The sequence below is a fragment of the Suncus etruscus genome, chromosome X (assembly GCF_024139225.1).
Source record: "Suncus etruscus isolate mSunEtr1 chromosome X, mSunEtr1.pri.cur, whole genome shotgun sequence".
NCBI classification, from domain to species: domain Eukaryota; kingdom Metazoa; phylum Chordata; class Mammalia; order Eulipotyphla; family Soricidae; genus Suncus; species Suncus etruscus.
The window spans coordinates 98,821,654-98,845,895 of record NC_064868.1 but is presented as its reverse complement, the minus strand read 5'-3'; the positions used below and the strand labels follow the sequence as shown (position 1 = coordinate 98,845,895).

Genomic DNA, 24,242 nt, shown 5'->3' with positions numbered 1-24,242 from the left:
ATGTCCCATGCCGATATTTAACTTCTTTTTCATGTGGTTCAGTGGCAGAGCACATGCCTTTTCTTGTGTGAGCCCCTGTATTTGCTCCATGACTCCACGAAACAAAAACAAAACCATGAGTTGGATTTTCAGTTCCATTTTACTAAAGTATCCCTAACTTAGGTTAATGAAGAACCAATATTTCAACAGTTCTGATTCTGTTTATCCAGAAGCATGGTCTGTCACAGCATTATCATTTTGGGGGTGGTTTCTGTTTTGGAGCCATAGCCAACAGTGTTCAGGGCTTACTCTGGCTCTGCACTCAGGGATCACCCCAGGTTCCACCATCAGAAATCATATGGAGTGACCGGGATCGAACCCAGGTCGGCCACAGACAAGGCAAGCAAATGCCCTACCCACTCTGCTATTGCTCTGTTCCCCACCCCTTGAGTTTTACAATCATTTGAAGAGTGGTAGGGAAGTCTCTTGAAAACACATACACACAAACTCACATACACACAGCTCAGCACCTGTCCTGCACTTAGAACCCTGCTGGTCTACAGTAATGCAGTGGTTTTCAGCCTTTCTGCACCACTCCTGACGCTAGAGTCATGCTATCCAATTGAACTTTTCTTGACCATGATCCAATTGTAACTAGTCCCAGGTCATTAGAAATGTGTCTCTGATGTAGAAACAAGATTTGGCTTCCATTTTTCTTTAAAGTGACTTAGGATTTAATGCCAGACATTTGTGCTCTCTATCCTGGACAGTACAGGGACCTTATTTTCAGTTTATTTTTGAAATTGTTTCAGCTGTCACTAACATTCTGAGGTACAACTGTGGGACTCCTTGGGTATATATAAGGAATAATAATAAATAGGACCAGATCCATTGTACCTTGCGTGCAGCCATCTCGGACTCAATCCCCAGCATCTCATGTGGTTCCCTAACCTCTTCCAGGAGTGATTCCTAACTGCCAAGCTAGGAGTGACCCATGACCCTTTAAGCACCACCGATGTAACCCCAAAATCCCCCAGTAATAAGAATAATAAACAGCAATAAGAGAGGAGCCTATTCTAAAAGCAGGACATTAGACATTGGAGATTGGGATTATGTGCATATATACTCTAGATCCCAGAACTAACTAAAACATTCTAAATACAAGGAAAATAAAACCTCAAAGATGAGAAGAGTGATTGTGGTATATGTATTTGGTGGCAGTTTGAGGATCCTCCAGGTAGCTCTTGCTGATCATAAAGCTAACCGTTTCGACTCATTTCAGAAGGTGCCTGCCTGCATACCCATGAAAGCCCGGGGCTATGAACCCCAGATCTACGCACGTTTTCAGATTGAACCATGTAAAAGCTTCTGTTTCCTTTCTAAACAGCCGATTTGGAAGAAAGTTTCAACGAGCATGAACTGGATCCCGCGTCACCGAAGAGTAGAAAGAAAAGCCGCAAAGGACGACCCCGAAAAACCAATTTCAAAGGGCTGATGGAAGACAGCCGTTCCACGTCTTCCCATGGCACGGACGAGACGGAGAGCAGTTCCTATGTATGTAGCCCAGCGCACCCTGTGCATTTGCGGCTGCAGAAGTTGGGGCCCGGTGCGGTTGTGGCCCTCTGCACCTGTACCTGGATTTTGAAAGGACCCTTTGTTTCTTTCCCTGTGTTTTCAGAGAGATAGGTCTCCACACAGAAGCAGCCCAAATGACACCAGACCAAAGTGTGGGTTTTGTCACGTAGGAGAGGAAGAGAACGAAGCCAGAGGAAAACTGCATATATTTAACGCCAAGAAGGCAGCTGCGCATTATAAGTGCATGGTAAGTGCAGGTCTCTGTCTGGGGCTCCCAGTTAGTGCTAAGGAAGCCCTGGGACCTAGCCCAGTGATGTTAGAGGACTTTCTGGGCTGCTGCACATGGTGCTGGGGTGGCAGGAAGGGGGGGACTGTGTGTGAACCAGGGTGGCCAGAGCAAGGCAGGAACTATCCCCTGCTATTTCTTGAAAGGCCCCGTGGCTCTTTTTATTTGCCTTTAAATCCCAAAGCTTGGGTCTGGAGCAATAGTACATACAACAAGTAGTGTGCTTGCCATGCACATGGCTGACCTGGATTCAATCCCCAGCACCCCAAGTCCCTTGAGCCTGCCAGAAGTAAGCCTTGAGTACTACCAGGTATTGCCCACAAACCAAGTAACCAACCTAAGGCTTTTTGTTTCTTTTTCAACATCCTGTTGCTTGTGGCTCAAACTTGAATGCGGCTTAATTAACACAAATTACAGTGCCCGCATTAATATGTTAATCATTTTGTTAATAACCAAATAGAACACTTTTGCGCTTTTTACAATTATAAATGGTATTTCCTCTAGTCCCAAATCCAGACCAATGTTCAGGTTTCACTGACTGTGTAAGCTATGCCCGTCACCCAAAATTAAACTGTGTAAGTTTATAATGAAGATTGTTTCATAGCCTAGAAAATGTCTTCATTATCTTACAAACTGCCTGACATTTACTCATTGATGAACTCCTGTTCCCCAGCAGTTGTTTTGGGGGTTTTCATTTTTACAGTGCCAGGGGTCAAACCCTGATCTCATGCATGCAAGACATGCACTTTGCCACTGAACCACTTTTGCCACTGAACCACCCCACCCAGTAGACTCCTAGTTTCCCACATGACAGCCAAGTCTAGTACACCACTACATAAATGTCTCTGAATTTGATTATAGTGAGTTGTTTATCCGATGTATGTCAGAGGTTCTCTTTTGGAGGGGCAGTGGGTCCCATCCAGCGGGGCTCAGAGGATGCACCTGTGAGAGTTGGTAGTACCAGAGAAAGAACCCAGGCTTACTGCCTGAAAACCACATGTATACACCTTTGAACTCATTTCCTGCCTTCCCAGAGTTTTCCAACCAGAAAATTTGACCGATTTACCTGGGGAACTTTTTGCAAAATGCGTCCACCTAGTACATTCCTGGACTAGATCTCAAACTTACCAAGTTTGAAAACAAAATCCATAAATGATAAATACAATAATTAGTTTTTAAAAATCCTTAGGTGATTCTAATCTGTGTCTAGGGCTGGAAAGAATGCCATGGGGAAGGTACTTGCCTTGCACCTGTTTGACCTGGGTTAGGTCTCCAGCACCCTATATGACCTTTATTTTTTATTTCCATATTTTAATATATTTAATTTTATTTAAACACCTTGATTACATATATGATTGTGTTTGTGTTTCAGTCATGTAAAGAACACCACCCATCACCAGTGCAACCCATCACCGATATCCCAAAGCTCCCTCCTCCCCACCCAACCCCCGCCTGTACTCTAGACAGGCTTTCCATTTCCCTCATACATAGTTATTTCTCTAACTAAATTCATCACTCTTTGTGGTGAGCTTGATGAGGTGAGCTGGAACTTTCAGCTCTTTTCTCTTTTGTGTCTGAAAATTATTATTGCAAGAATGTCTTTCATGTTTCTTAAAACCCAAAAATGAGTGAGACCATTCTGCGTCTTTCTCTCTCTCTCTGACTTATTTCACTCAGCATAATAGATTCCATGTACATCCATGTATAGGAACATTTCATGACTTCATCTCTCCTGACAGCTGCATAATATTCCATTGTGTATATGTACCACAGTTTCTTTAGCCATTTGTCTGTTGAAGGGCATCTTGGTTGTTTCCAGAGTCTTGATATGGTAAATAGTGCTGCAATGAATATAGGTGTATGGAAGGGATTTTTGTATTGTATTTTGGTGTTCCTAGGGTATATTCCTAGGAGTGTTATAGCTGGATCGTATGGGAGTTTGATTTCCAGTTTTTGGAGGAATCTCCATATCGCTTTCCATAAAGGTTGAACTAGGCAGCATTCCCATCAGCAGTGGATAAGAGTTCCTTTCTCTCCACATGCCCGCTAACACTGTTCTCATTCTTTGTGATGTGTGCCAATCTCTGTGGTGTGAGGTGGTACCTCATAGTTGTTTTGATTTGCATCTCCCTGATGATTAGTGATGTGGAGCATTTTTTTCATGTGTCTTTTGGCCATTTGTATTTCTTCTTTGTCAAAGTGTCTGTTCATTTCTTCTCCCCCATTTTGATGTTTTTTCTTGTAAAGTTTTGTCAGTTCCTTGTATATTTTGGAGATTAGCCCCTTATCTTATGGGTATTGGGTGAATAGTATCTCCCACTCAGTGTGTGGCTCTTGTATCTTGGATCTTTGCATCTGTGTTCATCAGCGATATTGGTCTGTAATTTTCTTTTTTCGTAGCATCTCTGTCTGGTTTAGGTATCAAGGTGATGTTGACTTCATAAAAGCTATTTGGAAGTGTTTCCGTTTTTTTTCAATTTCATGAAAGAGTCTTGCCAGGATTGGTAGTAGTTCCTCTTGGAAAGTTTGAAAGAATTCATTAGTGAATCCATCTGGGCCTGGGCTTTTGTTTTGGGGCAGATGTTTGATTACCCTTTTAATTTCATCAATAATGATGGGGGTGTTTAGATATGCTACATCCTCTTCATTCAACTGTGGAAGATTATAAGAGTCCAAGAATTTATCCATTTTTTCCAGGTTCTCATTGTTAGTGGCATAGAGTTTCTCAAAGTAGTTTCTGATTACCCTTTGAATCTCTGCCATATCAGTAGTGATCTCTCCTTTTTCATTCCTAATAAGAGTTATCAAGTTTCTCTCTCTCTTTCTTTGTTAATTTTGCCAGTGGTCTATCAATCTTGTTTATTTTTTCAAAGAACCAACTTCTGCTTTCGTTGATCTTTCGGATTGTTTTTTTGGGTTTCCACTTCATTGATTTCTGCTCTCAGCTTTGTTTTTTCCTTCTGTCTTCCTATTTTTTGGATCCTTTTGTTGAGCACTTTCTAGTTACATGAGCTGCATTATTAAGCTACTCAGGTAAGCCCCTTCTTCCTTCCTGATGTGTGCTTGCAAAGCTATAAATTTTCCTCTCAGTAGTGCTTTTGCTGTGTCCCATAAGTTCTGATAGTTTGTGTCTTTATTATCATTTGTTTCCAGGAAAGTTTTGATTTCCTCTTTGATTTCATCTCGGACTCACTGGTTATTAAGTATGAGTCTGTTTAACTTCCAGGTGTTAAAGTTTTTCTTCTGTGTCCCTTTAGAATTCACATATAATTTCAGAGCCTTGTGGTCAGCGAAGGTAGTCTGCAAGATTTCTATCCTCTTGATATTATGGAGGTATGTTTTATATGTCAGCATGTAGTCTATCCTGGAGAATGTCCCATGTACATTGGAGAAAAATGTGTATCCAGGTTTCTGGGGATGGAGTGTTCTATATATATCCACTAGGCCTCTTTCTTCCATTTCTCTCCTCAGGTCTAGTATATTCTTGTTGGGTTTCAGTCTGGTTGACCTATCCAGTGTTGTCAAAGCTGTGTTGAGGTTGCCCACAATTATTGTGTTGTTATTGATATTATTTTTCAGATTTGTCAACAATTGTATTAAATATTTTGCTGGACCCTCATTCGGTGCATATATGTTTAGGAGAGTGATTTCTTCCTGCTGTACATACCCCTTGATTAATATAAAATGTCCATTGTTGTCCCTTACAACCTTCCTGAGTATAAAGTTTGCATTATCTGGTATTAGTATGGCCACTCCAGCTTTTTTATGGGTGTTGTTTGCTTGGATAATTTTCCTCCAGCCTTTTATTTTGAGTCTGTTTGTTCTGACTATTCAGGTGCGTTTCTTGTAGGCAGCTGAAGGTTGGATTGAATTTTTTGATCCACTTAGCCAATCTGTATCTCTTAACTGGTGCATTTAGTCCATTGACATTGAGAGAAAGAATTGTCTTGGGATTTAATGCCATCTTTGTATCGAAATTTGGTGTGTCTTTTAGTTAGTCTTGTCTTAAATTAGGTCTTTCAGTTTTTCTCTTAAGACTGGTTTTGAGTCTGTAAAGTTTCTGAGCTGTTTTTTGTCTGTGAAACCATGTATTCTTCCATCAAACCGGAAAGTGAGTTTTGCTGGGTACAGTATTCTAGGTGAAGCATTTATTTCATTGAGTTTTGTCACTATGTCCAACCACTGCTTTCTGGCCTTCAGTGATACTGGTGACAGGTCTGCGGTAAATCTCAAGGATGCTCCCTTGAATGTAATTTTCCTTTTTGATCTTGCTGTTTTCAGAATTCTGTCTCTATCTGTGGGATTCGTCATTGTGACTAGGATGTGTCTTGGGGTATTTTTTCTGGGGTCTCTTTTGGTTGGTACTCTTTAGGCATACAGGATTTGTTTAGCTCTGGAAGTTTTCTTCCTGGGTTTCTGGGACTCCAATGATTCTTATGTTGTTTCTGTTGAGCTTATCATAAACTTCTATTTTCATCTGTTCCCATTCTTTGACTAATGTTTCCATTGTCTGTTCATTTGCTTTAAGTTTTTTTTCCAGTCTCTCCCGCTGTATGGAGATGCTATTTATCTCATCTTCCACAGCACCAATTCTATTCTCAGCTTCTGTTACCCTGGTGTAGAGCTTATCCATTTTGTCATTCAATTCGTTTACTGATTTTTTCAGGCCTGTTATTTGACCTGTTATTTCAGTTTGGAGTTTTGTGATTTCTGTCTTCATATTTTATTGGTTCTTATTAGTGTTCTGTTCAACTCGATCCATGATTTCTTTGAGTTCTTTGAGCATCTTCCATATTGCTTGTCTAAACTCCTTATCTGAGAGATTGATTAGTTGGTTGATTGTTTTCTGGTCATCAGAACTGTCATCTTCATTCTCTATGTCTGATGATGGCCTGCGTTGTTTCCCTATTGTCACACTTGTATTGTGGGTTTTTCTACGTGTTGTGGTGGTATTCATTGGCTAAATGATATATGCGGACATGCTCCTCTGGCTCCGCCCTTTATGGGTGGGTTGACTTGCCTCCAAGGAAGGGGTGTCCTCTGTGGATGAAGCCTCACACAGGATCATATCTTAGGCCCAAGCATACAGCAGAGAAGCCAGTCTGGGGAGAAATGCTGGGCTTCAGTAATCCAGCACAGTTCTTGGTCTGATTTTTTCTTCTTGTTTCAATGGCGTTCTTTCCTTAGAAAACCGTGTAGCGAAGCGGAGTACTCTGCTGGAGCCACTTTTCTGCCCACTCCCAAGAGGTTCAGGCGACAGAACAGGAGACAGACACACACAGGCAGCACTTACAATTTCTCAGGGTTGGACCCCACTGGGCAGGCATAGTTTCGTAGATTTTCCCTATATGACCTTTCAAATGCTGCCAGGAGTGATCACTGAGCTCAGAGCTAGGAGTAAGCCCAGAAGCACCAATGGCTGTGGCCCCAAAGCCAAGATTAAATTTTAAAAAATCTCTAAATGAAAAAAAAATAAAAAAAAAAAATAAAAAAAAAAATAAAAAAAAATCTCTAAATGAAAGTAGTCGAGATCATCACAGGATGACGTTGAAATCTTCATTGTTTAATGAAGTATTTAATTTTGACCCCACACCAGTTCCCCTTCATTTTGTTGTTCCTTTCTGGATTGTATATTTATCAGACATTAAAATCTATGAATCCAGGGTCAAGAGAGATGGATAATTCAGGGGTTCAGGTATTGCCCTTGCACACAGCCAGCTTGGTTTTGTTTGGGGGCCACACCCAGCAATGCTCAGGTTTTATTCCTGACTCTTCCCAGGGATTACTCGTGTTGGGCTCAGGGGTCAGTATGGGATGATGGGGGTCGAACCCAGGTCGGCCATGTATAAGGTGAGTACTATTGCTCTGGCCCTGAACACAGCCAGCTTTGGTTTGGTCCTCAGTCTTACATATGGTTGGTCCCTTGAGCCTCTCCAGGAGGGACCCCTGAGCAGGGTCAGTGTGACACAAAAAATCCGCCTCCTTAAAAAATCTTTGAGTCAGTTCTTGATTATTAAGAAAATTAACTCTGGGAGATAGCCACATAATACAGTACATTTATTATTAAGTTAATCTTTTTATCACAAGTGTTCTGAATATTAAATATACTTGCATTTTTCTTCCCTAGTTATTTTCTTCTGGTACAGTCCAGCTCACAACAACATCAAGAGCAGAATTTGGAGATTTTGATATTAAAACTGTGCTTCAGGAGATTAAGCGGGGAAAAAGAATGGTCTGTGGTTTTCTATTACTCAAAATTTTTCTTCCTTTTCTGTTTTAAATTTCGAACACATCTCAGTTTATCCAGTCACCAAACAATTAATATAAAGTAGTTTATGTGTTACAGAGTATCTAGCGTTGACTTAGTTGTGTTAAGCAAAAAGATGCTGATGTTATGTTAGTACAGTGAAAAGGCCTTGCTCTCAGCTGACCCGAGTTCAATCTCTGGCATCCCATTTGGTCCCCGGAATCCACCCTGAGTAAGTGCTATGAGCATAGCCAGGTGTGTCCCCCCAAAAATCAAATGACAAAAAAGATGTTTGATATTGCTGAAAACTTAATGCCTCTTTCTTTGTGACCTCATTGCTTAAAATGATGATACTGAGTCTTATGCTTCAGAACACTTGAAGCTTTTTATGAAAACAATGCGAATGCCACACCATTAAGTCTCAAATGGCACTGCTTAAAGAAGATGAGCTTGCTTAAAGAAAGATTCTGTACACTAATAGAGCATGAAGAATATCCCCATCTTTTTGATAAAAGAAAGTATTTCCCCAAATTTGTGCAGTTAAGACACAGAGACAATTTTGTCTCTTAACACATTTAGCATAGCATTAGTTTCCTTTCTACAGATGGGTCTGGATCTTCTGTTCTTCAACACACTGAATCACTAGTACTTAGCTTCATAAATCAGCATCTTCTTGGAGCACTGTTTTATTCCTTGACAGTTTGTCAGTATTATGAAATGTTGATCGAATGCAGAATTTTGGGTACGTTAATAGTTGTCTCTAGAAATGATTTAAGAAAATTATTTGTGACATTTGCAAAAGTATCAAAATTAGAAAAACAATAAGTCCATCACCTTGACTCATCTATTATCCAGAATTGGCAGCTTTCAGTCCGGACTGCCTGTGCCTTTTATTCTGGCTGCTGGAAGTATTTTAAAGCAGCGCTAATTCTTCATATCACTTCATCTCGCCAAATTTCAGGACATTGCCACTTCAAAACGGGCCACTTTCTTACCCAACCACACGCAGGTCACTTCACATTAACAACGAAGTCAGTCCAAAGTGCCCTTTCCACCTGCTTTGCACTTGTACTTCCCCAGCTGTCTCTCAGCAAGCTTTTTAAGGGTTACTTATGTAACTCCAACTCTAGAGGAGGTTCACACATTGCATTTGTGGGGGTTTTGTACCCCTTAAATTGTGCTGGGTACTCCCTCTCCCTGCCTTTGTTATCTCTATTTTTATTCCATTCTATGTATGCCGTTGGTCTCTTGAAGAAATGTAGAAATGTTTTGCTTGCTTTTTTTTGTAATGGCCTTTTACTTTTCCTTCAATTCGTCCGATTTTCTCTGCAGGTGGAAGCGAGATAGCAGTAAAGACTTGCTGAGATTTAGCTTCCACATCTGGTTGGGGAAGCTCTACTAATCCTTCCCAGGTGGCCCCATAGTTGAGCCCCAAGACAAGTTGTCATGGCTGATCCTCAGATTCACTCTTGTGTGTAGTGCAGTTTCCCAGGCTAACTACACATTCCACCCCCTTTTCAGACAAATACTCAGCGACTCCCCTGGAAAATCTACCTCTTTGAAGCGAGCCAATGGAAGGCACCCCATAGGGTTCGCCCAGTTGGGGAAATACTGCTCTAGAGGTTGCCACCAGGGATGCGTTTTGCCTGGGTCCATGAGCAGTCACTGGAGCTGCATTTTCTTAAGTGACAGATCCCTTCCCCTATTGAATCTGTTCTGTTTATTGATACATGGATTACTCTCAGGAAAGAGACAAAAAACGCAAATGCTCTATTCACCCTATCATATGACTAAAATATTAATGGGTGACCAGGGGAGGGGAAATAACAGGTTAAAATTCCCTGTATCCACTTTCCCTGACAAGAGAGATCCTAGAACTAGTTCTCACGATCCAGTTGTTTTCATGCTGTTGACCCTTAGGGTCAACACTTAAGTGAGCACTTCCAGGGTGTCCCAAAGGAGTTTCATCCTTCACCTCATCCCTCCTAAAAATCAAAGGGCATCTTGATGGACCAATTTCCTTGAAGCTGGCCACAGTCTGCTATTTCCTCCTCCCTGGAGAAAAAGTGGAGAAGTTCTGTCTGGTGAAAGCAGCCTTGCTCAGGCTTGGCTAGATTTGACTGTGCCACCCTGTGAAAAGCAATCACTTTTCAATCTCTGACTATTCTTGTTGTCAGGTGAGGTGGATCTGGAGCGAATTGGAAAGCCTTGAAAAGATTTCTACCAGTTTGGTCTGTTGTCTCTCTTTGCCCTTTCACCTGCGCAGTAGCAGTCTCTTTCTGGGGCAGAGTTGCTTTTCTGTCTTCTCATTCTTTTCCCCCCTCTGTACAATAGGTAAGGAACAGAACCTGGGGAGGATCAGAGGTCAACAGTATCTTCTTTTGTGTGTGTTCGGCACTACTGTGGTGTTCAGAATGTGTATGTGTCAGGGAACCTATTGTTTGGATGGTTGAGTTATGGAAACAGCAGGGAACGACAAATAGAAAGTTTATCCAAGTGTGCTGGAAATTGCAGTATTATATATATATGCTATCAGCAAGCTTTTTCAATCGAAAACTGGCAATTTTCTTTGTCAGCTGTAAATGTTTGGCTGCAATACAGCTTAACAGTAGAATAAATAAGTTGGCGTAAACTTGAAATACTGCTTATGATGGTTCTCTCCTCCCTTAAACAGAAATGTACACTCTGCAGTCAGCCCGGTGCTACCATCGGATGTGAAATAAAAGCTTGTGTCAAGACTTACCATTACCACTGTGGCGTTCAAGACAAAGCTAAGTACATTGAAAACATGTCACGAGGGATTTACAAGTAAGAAAATAACTACTTGTTCATTTCCCTAAACTTGTCAGTAGGGGCAGCCTGAACTAAATTTTAGTCTGATCTTTTGTCAGGTCATATTTAGTCAAGTATAGAGTCTGAGCTCAGTCGGGAAATGAGGTTTGCCACTTGGAAAGGGGGTGTTATGGGTCCCCGTCCTGCAGAGCTCTCCTCAGGGATCACTCCTGGTGGGGCTGGAGAAACCATTTACAGTGCTAGGGATAGAACGAGGGTCGTTAGTGTGCAAGGCAAGCGCCTTACCATCCTGACCTCTCTCTCCAGCTCTGAACCTGTATTCTATGAACAGGCTTATGCTTTATGCTTTGCAGGGTACCATGCTAGGAACTGGGCAAGGAGCAGAGATCAAAACAGACATTGTGACCTTATGAACCCCACAGTCTAGTGAGAAAAACATTTATTAAATGGCACCACAAATGACAAGTTAGAAACGTATTTATGTTTGATAAGCAAGCTACCTGCTTATCTATATAGATATATATCTATATCGATATATCTATAGATATAGATATATATAAACTATATAGGGTCCATGACAGCGTGCTATGAGAGTGCAGAATAAGAAAGATCTGACCCAGGCTGTAGCAGGGATGTGTTTAGAAATCTCCTTGAGAGGGGCCGGAGAGATAGCATGGAGGTAAGGCGTTTGCCTTTCATGCAGGAGGTCATCGGTTCGAATCCCGACGTCCCATATGGTCCCCTGTGCCTGCCAGGAGCAATTTCTGAGCCTGGAGTCAGGAATAACCCCTGAGCACTGCTGGGTGTGACCCAAAAACCACAAAAAACAGAAACAAAAACAAAAAAAAAAACAAGAAATCTCCTTGAGTTAAAAAAAATTGGGGGTGGAGACAGAGAGATAGTACAGCATTAGGGTGTTTACCTTGCACACAGGCGATCAAGGACTGACAGTGGGCATCCCATATAGTCCCCCCAGCCTGCCAGGAGTAATCCCTGAGTGCTGCCGGCTGTGGCCCAAAAATCAAAAAAAAAAAAAAAAAAAAAACATTAAAAAAAATTTTTTTGATCGCAAGATGAAAAGAAATCCCTTTGAGGGCCTGGAGCCCATAGTACTGTGGCTAAGCAGTTTTTAGTTTGACTTGCATGCAACTGACTCAGGTTCAACCCCCTGCATCACATATGGTCCCCCAAACTCTCCCTGAGTGATTCCTGAGTGCAGAGCCATGAGTAATCCCTGAGCATTGCTGGGTGTGAGTCCCCCCACCACAAAGAATAAAGAAAAAAGAAAAAAAAAATCTCTTTAAGGAAATAGTGTTTGAGCAGAGGAATGGCAAAGGAGTATGTTTTTTTGTTTTTTTTTGAGGAGGGGTTTGGGGCCAGTCCCAGTAGTGCTCAGGACCTACTGCTGGCTCTGTGCTCTAGAGTGAGCCCTGGCAGTCCTGGCATCAGCCAGAAGTGGTTCGAGGTTTGAATCCTGTGTTACCTCTCTGGCCTTAGACAGAGGCATGAAGGGTGGGGAAAAATGCCAGCCTAATTTCAATATAAAGACACAGGTTTTTTGTGACTGAGTTCTGTCAAGCCTTCAAGGAACAAATGATACATGTTCATTAAAGAAGTTCAGTCCTGGGGTCTGAACAAAAGTACAGCTTGTCTTGTACACAGCCAACCAGGGTTCGATCCCCAACATCCCATATGGCACCTTGAACACTGCCAGGAATAATTGATGTGTTCAGAGCCAGGAAGGATCCCTGAGTATTGCAGGGTGTGGCCCAAAAACAAAAAAAAAACAGATTCAGTTTATTTGGGTGTAGAGAGATACAGTAGGTAAAATAAAGACATGTTAATAGACACCATAAGATGCTAGTATTTGGGGCCAGCAAGGTGGCGCTAGAGGTAAGGTGTCTGCCTTGCGAGCACTAGCAAAGGATCAGGACCACGGTTCGATCCCCCGGCTTCCCATATGGTCCCCCTGAGCATCAAACGGGTGTGGCCCGAAAAACCAAAAAAAAAAAGATGCTAGTATTTACTTTTCATAATAGATGTATTCTTTCTTAATTTTTTGTTTTTGGGCCACACCCAGTGACATTCAGGGGCTACTCTGGGCTATGTGTTCAGAAATCGTTCCTGGCTGGGGAGACCATATGGCATGTCGGGGATCGAACCTAGATCCATCCTGGGTCAGCCGTGTGTAAAGCAAACTCCCTACCGCTGCATTATTGCTCTGACCCCCATAATAGATGTATTCTTTTTTTTTTTTTTGGTTTTTGGTCCACGCCCTGTGACACTCTGGGATTACTCCTGGCTATGTGCTCAGAAATTGCTCCTGGCTTGGGAACCAAATGGGATGCCAGGGGATCGAACCGCAATCCGTCCTAGGTCAGACGTCGCATGCAAGGCAAACGCCTTATCACTGCATCACTGTTCCGGCCCTAATAGATGTATTCTTAAAGTAAAGAATGTGTGTAGTAGTTAAAAAGCAATAAATTAAATTTGTGAGCATGCTATTAGTGTTAATACTAAAATACGCCATAGGTAGGCATTATCTCAAATATCACAATTTCCAGTCAGCAGAAAACATTATTAGCAGGGCTTGGGCTGGAGAGAGAATAATACTTGCCTTGCATATATCCTACACAGGTCAGATTTTCAGCACCTCATATGGCCCCCCGAGTGCTGCCAAGTGTGACCTCCAACTCCCCTGCCCCCAAATAAAGAGGTTTGATAAATCAAGATGGAAAACTTCTTGGTTCAGTCAATAAAACTTGTTATAAACTGACAGTGATTACGCTCAGAGCAAATTAAAACCAAACATTTTTTAAATTGCCAGGCAAATATTTTAGAAATATAGAGACCAAAACCTCATGTTAGATAGTAGGACAATCTAATGAGTGCTTTATGTTAGCAATTTACAGATAGTTCAAAAGACATATACCGATGCTATCCATTCAAATTAATAAAAGTCCCATTGTGTTCTCTGGCATGGTGAAAAATATGTCATTCAGCATTTGTGTTTGAGTTGGGGGACACCCCACACCAGCAGTGTTCATGGGCTACTTCTGGCTTGTTGCTGGGGGAGTTGTTCCTAGCAGTGTTTAGGATGGAACCTGGGTCTCCTACACCCCAGAGTATGACATCAGCTAGCAGAGCTCACTGGCTCTCTGGCCCTCTTGAGTTGGTTCTTTGAAATATTACAAAACTCAGGACCACAGTGATAGCACAGTGAGTAGGGCATTTGCCTTGCACACTGCTGACCCACATTCGACCTCCAGCATCCCATATGGTCCCCTGAGCCTGCCAAGAGTGATCTCTGAGCACAGACCTGGAATAAGCCCTGAGCATGGCTGGCCCAGAACCAAAAAAATAAAATAAATGGCCAAACTCTCTTGGTGCAGTGGCTTCCAGTCTTAGGCTTGTCGATGTATGTATCAGTAACATCCCTCACAGTGCTCAGGTCTGGGTCCCTCCCAGATAGTCTCAGCTGCCAGCTAAGCTGGTACATCAGAACTGAGGGTTTACAAAGCCAAGAATTACCCCAACTGCTCAGGCCATGCTCAGGGAACTCCAGGACTGCATTCCATGGCACTCAGGAGCCATATCCAGTGCTGGGGATTGAACAGTGCCAACCCAGTACCTTATCTCTTGTATCTCTCCAATCCAAAAATGAAAATACTTTTCTTTTTGGTTTTTTGGACCATAACCATCCACTGTGCTCAGGGCTTCCTCCTGGCTCTGCCCTCAGAAGTCATTTTTGGCAGGATTGGGGGACCATATAGGGTTCCAGGGATCAAACTCAAGTTGACTGTTTGCAAGGTAAATGCCCTACCTGCTGTGCTATTGCTCCACATGCCTCAAGAAATATGGTTTTTGGAGGGAATGGGTCACACCTGGCTGTGCTCAGGGCTGCCTCTTGTTTCTGTACTCAGGGATCATGCTGGTGGTGCGTGGAGGACTATATGGCGTCCCAGAAATCAAGCCTGAGTTTGCCTCATGCAAGACAAGTGCACTGTACTGTCTCTCTGGCCTTGTAAAAGTACCTTTTTATTAGAGTATAAGCAAATACTGGACCAGAGAGAGCCACAAGTTGGACCTCCACATGCAGGTGCTCCAATTCAATTTCTATACCTCATGATCCCCTGAGCACTGCCAGAAGAGGCCTCTGATCCAGACCCTCTGTAAATTCCCCAAAAGATACTAAAAGTCCCTGTGAAAGGTTTCAGAGCATTTTTGGCAGTGATGGCTGCCTTGGGGTGGCTGTTCTCTGTGTCTTTCCACACTGAAATCCCCCTAAGATTCCTGCAGCCCTGTGACTGTGCTGTTAGGAAGGCAAAGCCTAGGGCCAATGCTGGGGCCATAGTACAGTCTTGCATGCTGCTGACCCAGGTTCAATCCCAGCATCCTCTGAACACAGTATAGAGAGTAGAGGCAGGAATAACCCCTGAGCACTGCTGAATGTGACCTATGAAACAACCACAAAAAGATGAGAGGACATTAATAGGCTCTGGAGGTCTTTACCAGTGACTCACATCTTCTTCCCACTCCCCATCCTACCCCCCGCCACAGGATTGAGGAGCACTACTGCCCTGGATGCACTGCCAAGCTCAGTTCTACTCTGTACTGCCAAAGTCCCAGGTTCCAGAGAGAGAAGAGGGACAGGAACTAAGAAAAAAGAACTAGGGAGGGAGCAGGCAATAGGCCACAACTAAGTAGGAACTCAAGACTTGGGAGGGGGCAGAGTAGTAGCATAGCAAGGTGGGCATTTGCTTTGCACGTGGCCTACCTAGGTTTGCTCCCTGGCATCACCTGTGGTCCCCTGAGCCTGTCAGGAGTGATTTCTGAGTGCAGATCCAGGATAACCCTCTGAGCACCACTGGGTGTGGCCCCCAAAAAACTAGAAAAGAAACTTTGGGCCCTGTCCCTACAACCAAAGATGTCACAGGGCAAACCACCACTGTGATAGTCATCTGACATGACCTGCCTGTTTGTTAGGGCTTTGAACTTCCTGCAGGCCTTGGGCTGAACATGAGATGTGGACAATAAGGGGTGTCAGGGTCACCTCACTGGGCGGAAAGGGACCAAAAGATGACAGATGGGGCCCACACAAGTCCACAGTGGATCGAGCCCCTGCTCTGCACAGGGCCCACTGAAACTCGATCCAGAGGCCTGAGCTGGAGTGGTCCTTGAGCACAAAGCCAAGAGGAAGCAATGAGTCACTTCCGTGCACCCTCAAAAAGAGAGCAGCACCCTCCCTTTGGGGTTTCTGCTCTCAGCACCGCCCCCACACTGGGAGTTGGCTGGGTGGCTGAGTTTCTTTTTCTAGGAAATTCTGTTCTGGGGCCAACCAACCCCTCAAATCTGCTAGTGCTGGAGACAAGAGCTCAAGCCTGCTACTAACTAAACAAGTATCCAGGGAGCCCCTACAGCAGTCAGTAGACTAACTCACATGAGTCGCCTGAGGGGTGACTTGCCTGGGGTGGCCTGGGCCTGTCCTGGTGGCCTCAGAGGCCGATACTCAAGGGAAGAGCATAGGCAGGGATGCTGTTCAACTTTTACTGCACTGAAAGCATCAAAGACAGTGCTTCTTGACAGAATATTTCTTTTTTCCCCCAATTCCAAGCAATATTGCCTTCAAATTAGAGAATAGTGGGTTTGATCCCTGGCACCCCATATGGTTCTCAGAGTCATCAGGAGTAAGCCCTGAGCACAGCCAGGTGCCCTCCCCCACCCCCTGAAACAAATTAAGGCATATAATTTTATAAAAAGAGTTGACAAGCCAATTTTTAAATTGCCAGAGCTAGACTGTTAGCAGAGGTCAAATTATCATGCAAGGGACTAGAGCAATAGCAGTGGGGAAGCCTTACAGCCAACCCAAGTTCTATCCCCCAGCATCCCATATGGTCCCCTGAGCCCGTGAGGAGTGATTCCTACATGCAGATCCAGGAGTAACCCCTGAGCATGCCAGGTGTGACCGCCAAACACAAAATAGCCTGCAAAAAGAAATTCTCGTACAAAATGGTGGGGAACCCTGTTCTCAATAGCAACAAGAACCAGAGTATCTTTCGGGAGCCCTAACTTGGTGCATGTATTCAGTAGCATACTAGACACTGCACTTAAAGAAAGAACTAGAGCCATGTGGAGGCTTTTGTTTTTTTTTTTCCTTAGTCCGACTGAGTTAAGAGGGAAACAGCTCCATTAAGGGTTGATTTCAAAGCCTTATTAATTCGATCCAGGTGCTAATCTGAGGGCAAATACTTTGTATAGGCAAAACTCTTGCTATTGAACTCAAGATTTTAACTCCCAGAAGCAGTTGTTGGATTGACAGAAGTCGTGAACTTTGGTTGTGACACTTAAGTAATTGTGCGGTGCACCAGGGGGTCACTATAAAAATTTTTGTTTCTGGGCTCCATCTGGTGGGATTATTCTTCTGCTCATGAGCGCCCCCTGGTAAAATTAGGAACCAGATTCACTGCCTGGGATCTACCCTGACTTGCATAGCCAGTGTTATGTCTTTCCAGCCCAGTGCTTCTCAATTATTTTCTGTCATGCCCCCCCTAGGAAGAAGAAAACATTTTTCGCGCCCCTCTCCCCACACGACTGTAAATAGTATCTTTATTAAAAAATTTAACCTGCAAAACAAAAATATATAAAATAATTTGAGCTGATTTTTTAATCAGAGTGATGTCTAGATTAAATGGCTACAATGAGCACGTTTTGCAGTGCATAGCTTTTTGAAAAGGGGTTTGAAGCAGGACACAGCAACTCTCAGCTCCAGAGACATACAGAGACATAAACACAGGGCTTAGCTTGTTAGGACAGTGTTTGCCGAGGTCAAATGCACCCCCCTTTATGGAGCTTCACGCCCCCCTGGGGGGAATGCCCCACTATTTGAGAAACACTGCTCCAGCCCAATGCAATTTTTTCAATGATTCTTAATGTGCAGTGTGTGCAGATAAAATTTCTCTATAGTTATTGAAAATACGAGATGACTTATTAAATTTGGGTGGGTGGATTTAGTGGCCACCCCAGCAGTGCTCAGCACTTACTCCTGGCTCTGTGCTCTGGGATCACTCTAGAGTGCAGGGCACTCTATGAGGTGCGAGAGATCAAGTCTGGGTTGGCCCTGAGCAAGGCAAGTGCCCTACCTGCTGTACTCTCACTCAGGCCCCAGTTTAACAATTTTATTTATTTTTTTTTTGGCTTTGTGGGCCACACCTGATGACGTTCAGGGATTACTCCTGGCTATGCGCTCAGAAATCTCTCCTGGCTTGGGGGACCATATGGGATGCCGGGGGATCGAACCATGGTCGGTCCTAGTTTAGCAAATGCAAGTGAAACGCCTTTCCACCTGCACCACCGCTCCGGCCCCAACAATTTTCTTTTTTATGAGTTAAACTGTTGTGATTGTTTCCCCAGCAAACAATAGCAAAAAAAAAAAAAAAACCCTCCTTTGTACATACATCCTATACTTAGTACTCTAGATCCTAAGACAGATGTGTTTCTCTGTGCTCTTATCCATAGCTGCCACAAGGGGGCACCCACGGAACATTTTTGGGATCTGCTTTGTTCCTTCTTATATCTTGTATATAATTTACCTAAAACAATTCAGATCAGGTGTCCCTTCTTTGACTGTGGGAGGGTGGTGGTAAATTATTTTTTTTAATCTGATACCAGGGGGCCAGAGAGACAGCATGGAGATAAGGTGTTTGCCTTACATGCAAAAGGTATTGGTTCAAATCCCGGCATCCCATATGGTCCCCCGAGCCTGCCGGGGCCCGATTTCTGAGTGTAGAGCCAGGAGTGGCCTCTGAGCACTGCCGGTGTGACCCAAAAACCAAAAAAAAAAATCTGGTACCGGGAATGTAGCTCCACAGTAGAACCTCTTACCTTGCATGTGTGAGGTCCTCAATTTGAGCTCCAGCACTTCAAAAAATTAAAATTCATATATTGGTGGTAAAACAGTAAAGTGACTGAGCCCTTGTCAAAAAATCACCTGCATTTTTAACAATGAAGTGGCTTTCAAGTACACAGTTTAATACAACCAAGAGAAGGTCAGGAAAGCGCTATGTCAGAATACTGGGTTATTTGCTAATTTGATTTGATATTTTTAATTTATGAATTTTGTTTATTTTTTTAAATTTTATTTATTCATTGATTGATTTGTTTCTGGGCCACACCCAGTGGAGCTTAGGGGTCACCCCTGGTTCTGTACTCAGAAATTGCCCCTGGCGGGTTGGGGGACCATATGGGATGTTAGGAATCAAACCAGGTCTCTCCCTGGTCAGTTGCATGTAAGGCAAATGCCCTACCACTGTGCTACTCTCTGGCCCCTAATTTGTAAATTTTAAAGAGGGGAGTTCCCTACCTTGAAAATGGAGAAATCTGCCAATCACCACTGTGTTATCCAGATAACCAAACAACATCACTAGCCAGCATTTTTTAGAAAGTTTGCAGGGTCAGAGAACTAGTTCATTAGGTAGGAGCTTGTATGTAGCTAACTAGGGTTGGATCCCCGACACTCCATATGGTCCCCCGAGTACCACCAGGAGTAATTCCTGAGTGCAGAGCCAGGAGTAACCCCTGAGCATTGTTAGGCTTGGACCCCCAAATTTGGTGGGGGTGGAAACCCAGAGCCTGGAGTGCAGGCTTTGCATGTAGAAGGCCCTAACTTAATTCTGAGCACCATTAAGAGTAGCTCCCACTAGTTCTGCATGTAGCAGCAGACCAACAGAAAGCCAGGAAGCATCACTAGTAGCAGGGATTTTGGAAATGACATCCACCCCAAGTTTGCAGAAAACAAAAGCTAGCATGAGAACTAAATATGCTTCCCCAAAGACCAGATTTTCCTCATCTAGGAAATTGGAAGTGGGGGGCATGTCCACCAGTAAAGGTAGACAGACCCACAGTGAAGCAAGCTTAAGGCTGCCTCAGTGTTTTCCACTCATGACTCCCTTTAACCAAGATTTTTGGGGGGGCCCACACCTGGCGGCATTCAGGGATTACTCCTGGCTCTGTGCTCAGAAGTCACTCCTGGCAGGCTCGGGAGGACCATATGGGATCCTGGGATTCGAACCAGGATCTGTGCTGTGTTTACCAAATGCAAGATAAACACAAGTCTTACCACTGTACTATAGTTCCAGCCCCTAACCAAGAATTTTTATGTGACTCCAGGTACATAAAATAGATACTCAGAACAAATACTGATATTCAGTAAGTTTGTTCTAGGGTTTTTTTTTTTTTGGTGGGGGACATATACAGTTCTCAGGTGTTACTCTTTTTTTTTTTTTTTTTTGGTTTTTGGTTTTTGGGCCACACCTGGCGGTGCTCAGGGGTTGCTCTTGGCTATCTGCTCAGAAATAGCTCCTGGCAGGCACAGGAATTCAAACCGGAATTCAAACCAACCACCTTAGATCCTGGATGGGCTGCTTGCAAGGCAAACACCACTGTGCTATCTCTCCGGCAGGTGTTACTCTTGGCTCTGCATTCAGGACTTACTCCTGGAGGTGGTTGGGCAACCAAACAGGATGCCAGGGATCAAACCCAGGTTGGCCTATGTGATACAAAAAAATCCCGCCTGCTGTAATATGTATTTCTCAGACCCTATTTTAGACCATTTTTTGATAACCTCATATTCATTAGGCCCATATTTTAGGTTTTGCTTTGTTTGGTGACCACACTCAGTTGTGTACAGTGATCACTCGTGGAAGTTTTCAGGGAACCATTTGCTATGGAAGGAACTGAACCTGGGCCAAGTGAATGTAAAGCAAACCCTTTCCAGTTCTCCTATCTCGCTGGCCTGGCCCTCGACCCTCAGTTCAAGAGGCAGCGATAACTCAACAGGCTGAATGATATTTAGCATTTCAGAGGCCCAGGTTGGATACTCCGCATCTCAGTATTCCTCCCAAGCACCACCAAGAGCTACCACTGAATACAGCTACCACAGAATGCAGCTTCTAAGCACCACAACATGTGGCCCAAATTCGACCCTTTCCCTCCCCAAAGGGAGGGAGACATAGTTATAACTCTGAACTGAATTCTTGCAAAGCATTGTAAGCACACAAGCAGAGTATAACTTGCAAAGTACCTGGAGGGACCATGTGGTGTCCCAGGTACCCCCTAAGTAAAAAATCCTCCCAAGCACAGGTAGGTAAGGGTCAAAATCCAAATCAGAAAGAAATGATGGGGCCGGAGCGGTGGCATAATCAGTAAGGTGTCTGCCTTGCCCACGCTAGCCTAGGACAGACCGCGTTTCGATCTCCCGACATCCCATATGGTCCCCGAAGCCAGGAGTGATTTCTGAGTGCATAGCCAGGAGAGACCCCTGAGTGTCACTGGGTGTGGCCCAAAAACCAAAAAAGAGAGAGAGAGATGGGGTGGGAGGTGGACAGGAAAATGGCTAGAAAGGCCTTAGGCTATCTTAACGGTGTTCTGATGAGAAGGCCTTTAGAATAGCATGATATGTGACAGGGTAATAGCAGTTCATATGACTATTATTTTCTGAAATATGCTTTTCAATTGTATATAAAGATATTCCTTGGGCCAGAACTATAGCACAGTGGGTAAGGTGTTTGCAGCTGACCCGGATTTGATCCCCAGTATCCCATATGGTCCCTGAAGCCTGCCAGGAGCAATTTTGAGTGCAGAGGCAGGAATAACCTCTGAGCACTACCAGGTGTGCCCCCAAACCAAAAATAAATAGATAAATAAAGATATTCCCACTAATTTGTCAACTTCCGCTCTCTACTGGCACATTGCTGTTTTGCAAATTAATCACAAACTCGAATTTTCAGTTCACTGGGCAAAATGAAGTATTTTCCTTCGATGGGACCTTGGATGCTGACTACTGTCCTACAACAAAGGTCTTATTCCCAGTGACCTCTGTCATTTTCAGAATAGAGCACTGGCCTTCTCTTTCTTTTGGACAGAACTAGACCCACACTTAAGGCTGTGATTGTTTTGAGAAGGGGATGAGTTAAGCTCCTACTGTTCACTTCGTTTGTCAATGAACAGCGTCTGCCAATGACTGACACACCTTGAGATTCTGTCTCTCCTTCCATCGTAGGCTGTATTGTAAGAATCATAGTGGGAACGACGAGCGAGATGAGGAAGACGAGGAACGAGAGAACAAAAGTCGAGGAAAATTAGAAACTGATCAGCAGCAACTAAACCAACAACAACTTAATGGAAACTAGGTACGGAAGTTCGTGGCATTGGCCTCGGTTTGAGGACATCAGCACGCTTAAGTCACGGTGTGGAGCATGCTTTTGTAATGCATGTCGTTTTAAAGTATGTTCCTAGAATGCTAATGATGTGAAGGCTGACATGCTCACCTTTAACTCGCTCATTTTGCAACAGTCCAAAGCAAACCTGTGTGCTTTATCAATGAATGTACTCATATAACAAACCAGTCAGATAACCTCGTTCCTCGCTAGCATTATTTTTACTGTGTTCCCTTTAAGTACCATATGTCACATGTTTCTTATCTTTTAAACAGGTTCATGGGACAGAGTTAGAAAACTGGGAATGACTTTGACATCCATAACTACTATTCTTTTTTTTTCCACTGTTTTCTAAACTCCAAAAAGGGTTTGTAACTTTTTACTGCCCAGCTCTTAGATCCTTCATTGAACTGCCTGAAACCGTCTCCCGTCACTAGATGGCAGAGTTTGACGTGTCAATATTACATAGCTGTAGTTTGCAGTTTCTGGGAAGCAATTGAAACACTATTAATCCTGTGTATAGTGTCAACCCTTCAAGGAGACGTTGAAATGAACTAAGCTCTATTTTGGGACTGAACAAACTTGTGCTGTTTAGCGTGTCTGAGTTTGTGTCGTGGATTCGGTCCCAAAGGAACGCAGACACGATTTCCACGTGACAGTGCAAACATGCCTCATGACAAGGCATGGGGATTGGTGATGTTCTTCCTTTTTTTTATTTTTATTTGTCCTTCTTCTTCCCACACTCAAGTCAAGGAGGCCAGACATGAAGAGAACCTTCTTCTTTTTTTCCCCTTCCTTGGTCTTGATAGTCCTGGCTTTAAAAAGAAAAAGAAAAAGAAAGAAAAGAAAATCTCTTCCAAAAAGTGTGCTAAAGCTTTTCATTTAGTTCCTGTTCAACTTATTTCTCACTGACCAGCATGGACTCCACATCTGGTGATTAGCGTTAAGCTCAGAGCTCCGGTCCTTTATGCCAAAACTCTTCTATTGACACACCTCTGTCCCTGTCATGCAAAGAGCTTCATGCAAAAGGATCGGATCCTTCCAAGCTCCACTCCCTTGCGGCCACAGCAGTGACACCTTTGGCGGCTGGAAAGGGTTGCCGGCTCGCTAAGGACTTCAAGCCACCGCGTCGGAAATCAGCTCTCCCCTCAGCAGTGGGGTGTGGATCATGCCATCCATTGGCCCAGAGTGTGCCGGGGGTGGAGGGGGGTCTCCTGTGACGTAGGCGGTAAAACCCATCTTTGCATCAAACAGTATTTCCTTCTGATTTCGTGACCACTATTTGGGCATAGTTTTCACTCATTCACTGCTTAGCTTCTCTGTCCACTAGCTTCTCACGCCCTCTCCCCTTCCACAGGGAGGCCGTATGCTGTGTCACTGCTCCGTCAGAATGGTCTCTGGACATCTCAGAATCCAGCTTTTGGGGGAAAGGATTTCGGGACACTGGCCTTTCCAGCCAGTGATCTTCCACTTACCTGCTGAAGCACATTTTTGTTAATATGTTTCTTTAATTGCAAAACCAAAAAAAGAAAAAAAAAGAAAAACTTTAGTTGGTGGTCTGCCTAATATTACCATAGCACCTCAATATCAAGGGTAGGGATTGAGATTTCTTGAGTTATTAGTTAACTTACTGCATTAAAGCAAATTAGCAAACCAGGAAGATCATAGTAACTTGACTGTACATGAAGATAATTCTATGACGGATGGAAAAGCATTTTTTTAAAAAAAATGTAACAGGTGGAAAATTACACTGTGCTTAATGCTTAATGACTGATTTTATTTTTTAAATGCTAGTCCCTGAAAATCACGTTTCCCCCCCACCCCCCGGTGTGTTTTCACACTTTGACCTAAGGGACAGCTGTGAAGATTGCTTTCTTTTAACCATCTTGGATTGTTCTTAGAAGGAAACTAGTGATCCTAGTTGGTTACCCTGTATGTTTCTTCCTTTTGCTCTAAGTCTGCCATTGGTGTGTGTATGTGTGTTTGTGTGTGTGTGCGCGTGTGTGAGATGGATTTTTTCAAAATTCACCATGACTTGAAGTGCAAAGACAGATCTAGATGTTTGTTTACCAAGCTCTGACTTTTCCCAAAGGATCTGCATTTGACTTCCTTCCAATAGCTTGAAACCAGTTCTGTTCACTCTTTGAAT

The 24,242-nt window shown here is 43.5% G+C and overlaps 1 protein-coding gene across 2 annotated transcripts in view; it reads left to right on the top strand.

The window, feature by feature from the left end:
• The window catches only part of PHF6 (PHD finger protein 6), a 56,686-nt gene extending 33,792 nt beyond the window's left edge, over positions 1 to 22,894 (top strand). The window contains exons 6-11 of one of the 2 annotated variants that reach the window (XM_049766681.1): positions 1,367 to 1,533; positions 1,658 to 1,801; positions 7,968 to 8,072; positions 10,762 to 10,895; positions 21,937 to 22,066; positions 22,369 to 22,894. In XM_049766681.1, the coding sequence (XP_049622638.1) occupies positions 1,367 to 1,533; positions 1,658 to 1,801; positions 7,968 to 8,072; positions 10,762 to 10,895; positions 21,937 to 22,066 (680 nt within the window). In that variant the 3' untranslated portion in view covers positions 22,369 to 22,894. Of the gene's footprint in view, positions 1 to 1,363; positions 1,534 to 1,657; positions 1,802 to 7,967; positions 8,073 to 10,761; positions 10,896 to 21,936; positions 22,067 to 22,368 lie in introns of both variants that reach the window. The other variant, XM_049766680.1, reaches the window with a different exon arrangement.
• Positions 22,895 to 24,242: the final 1,348 nt, after the last annotated feature.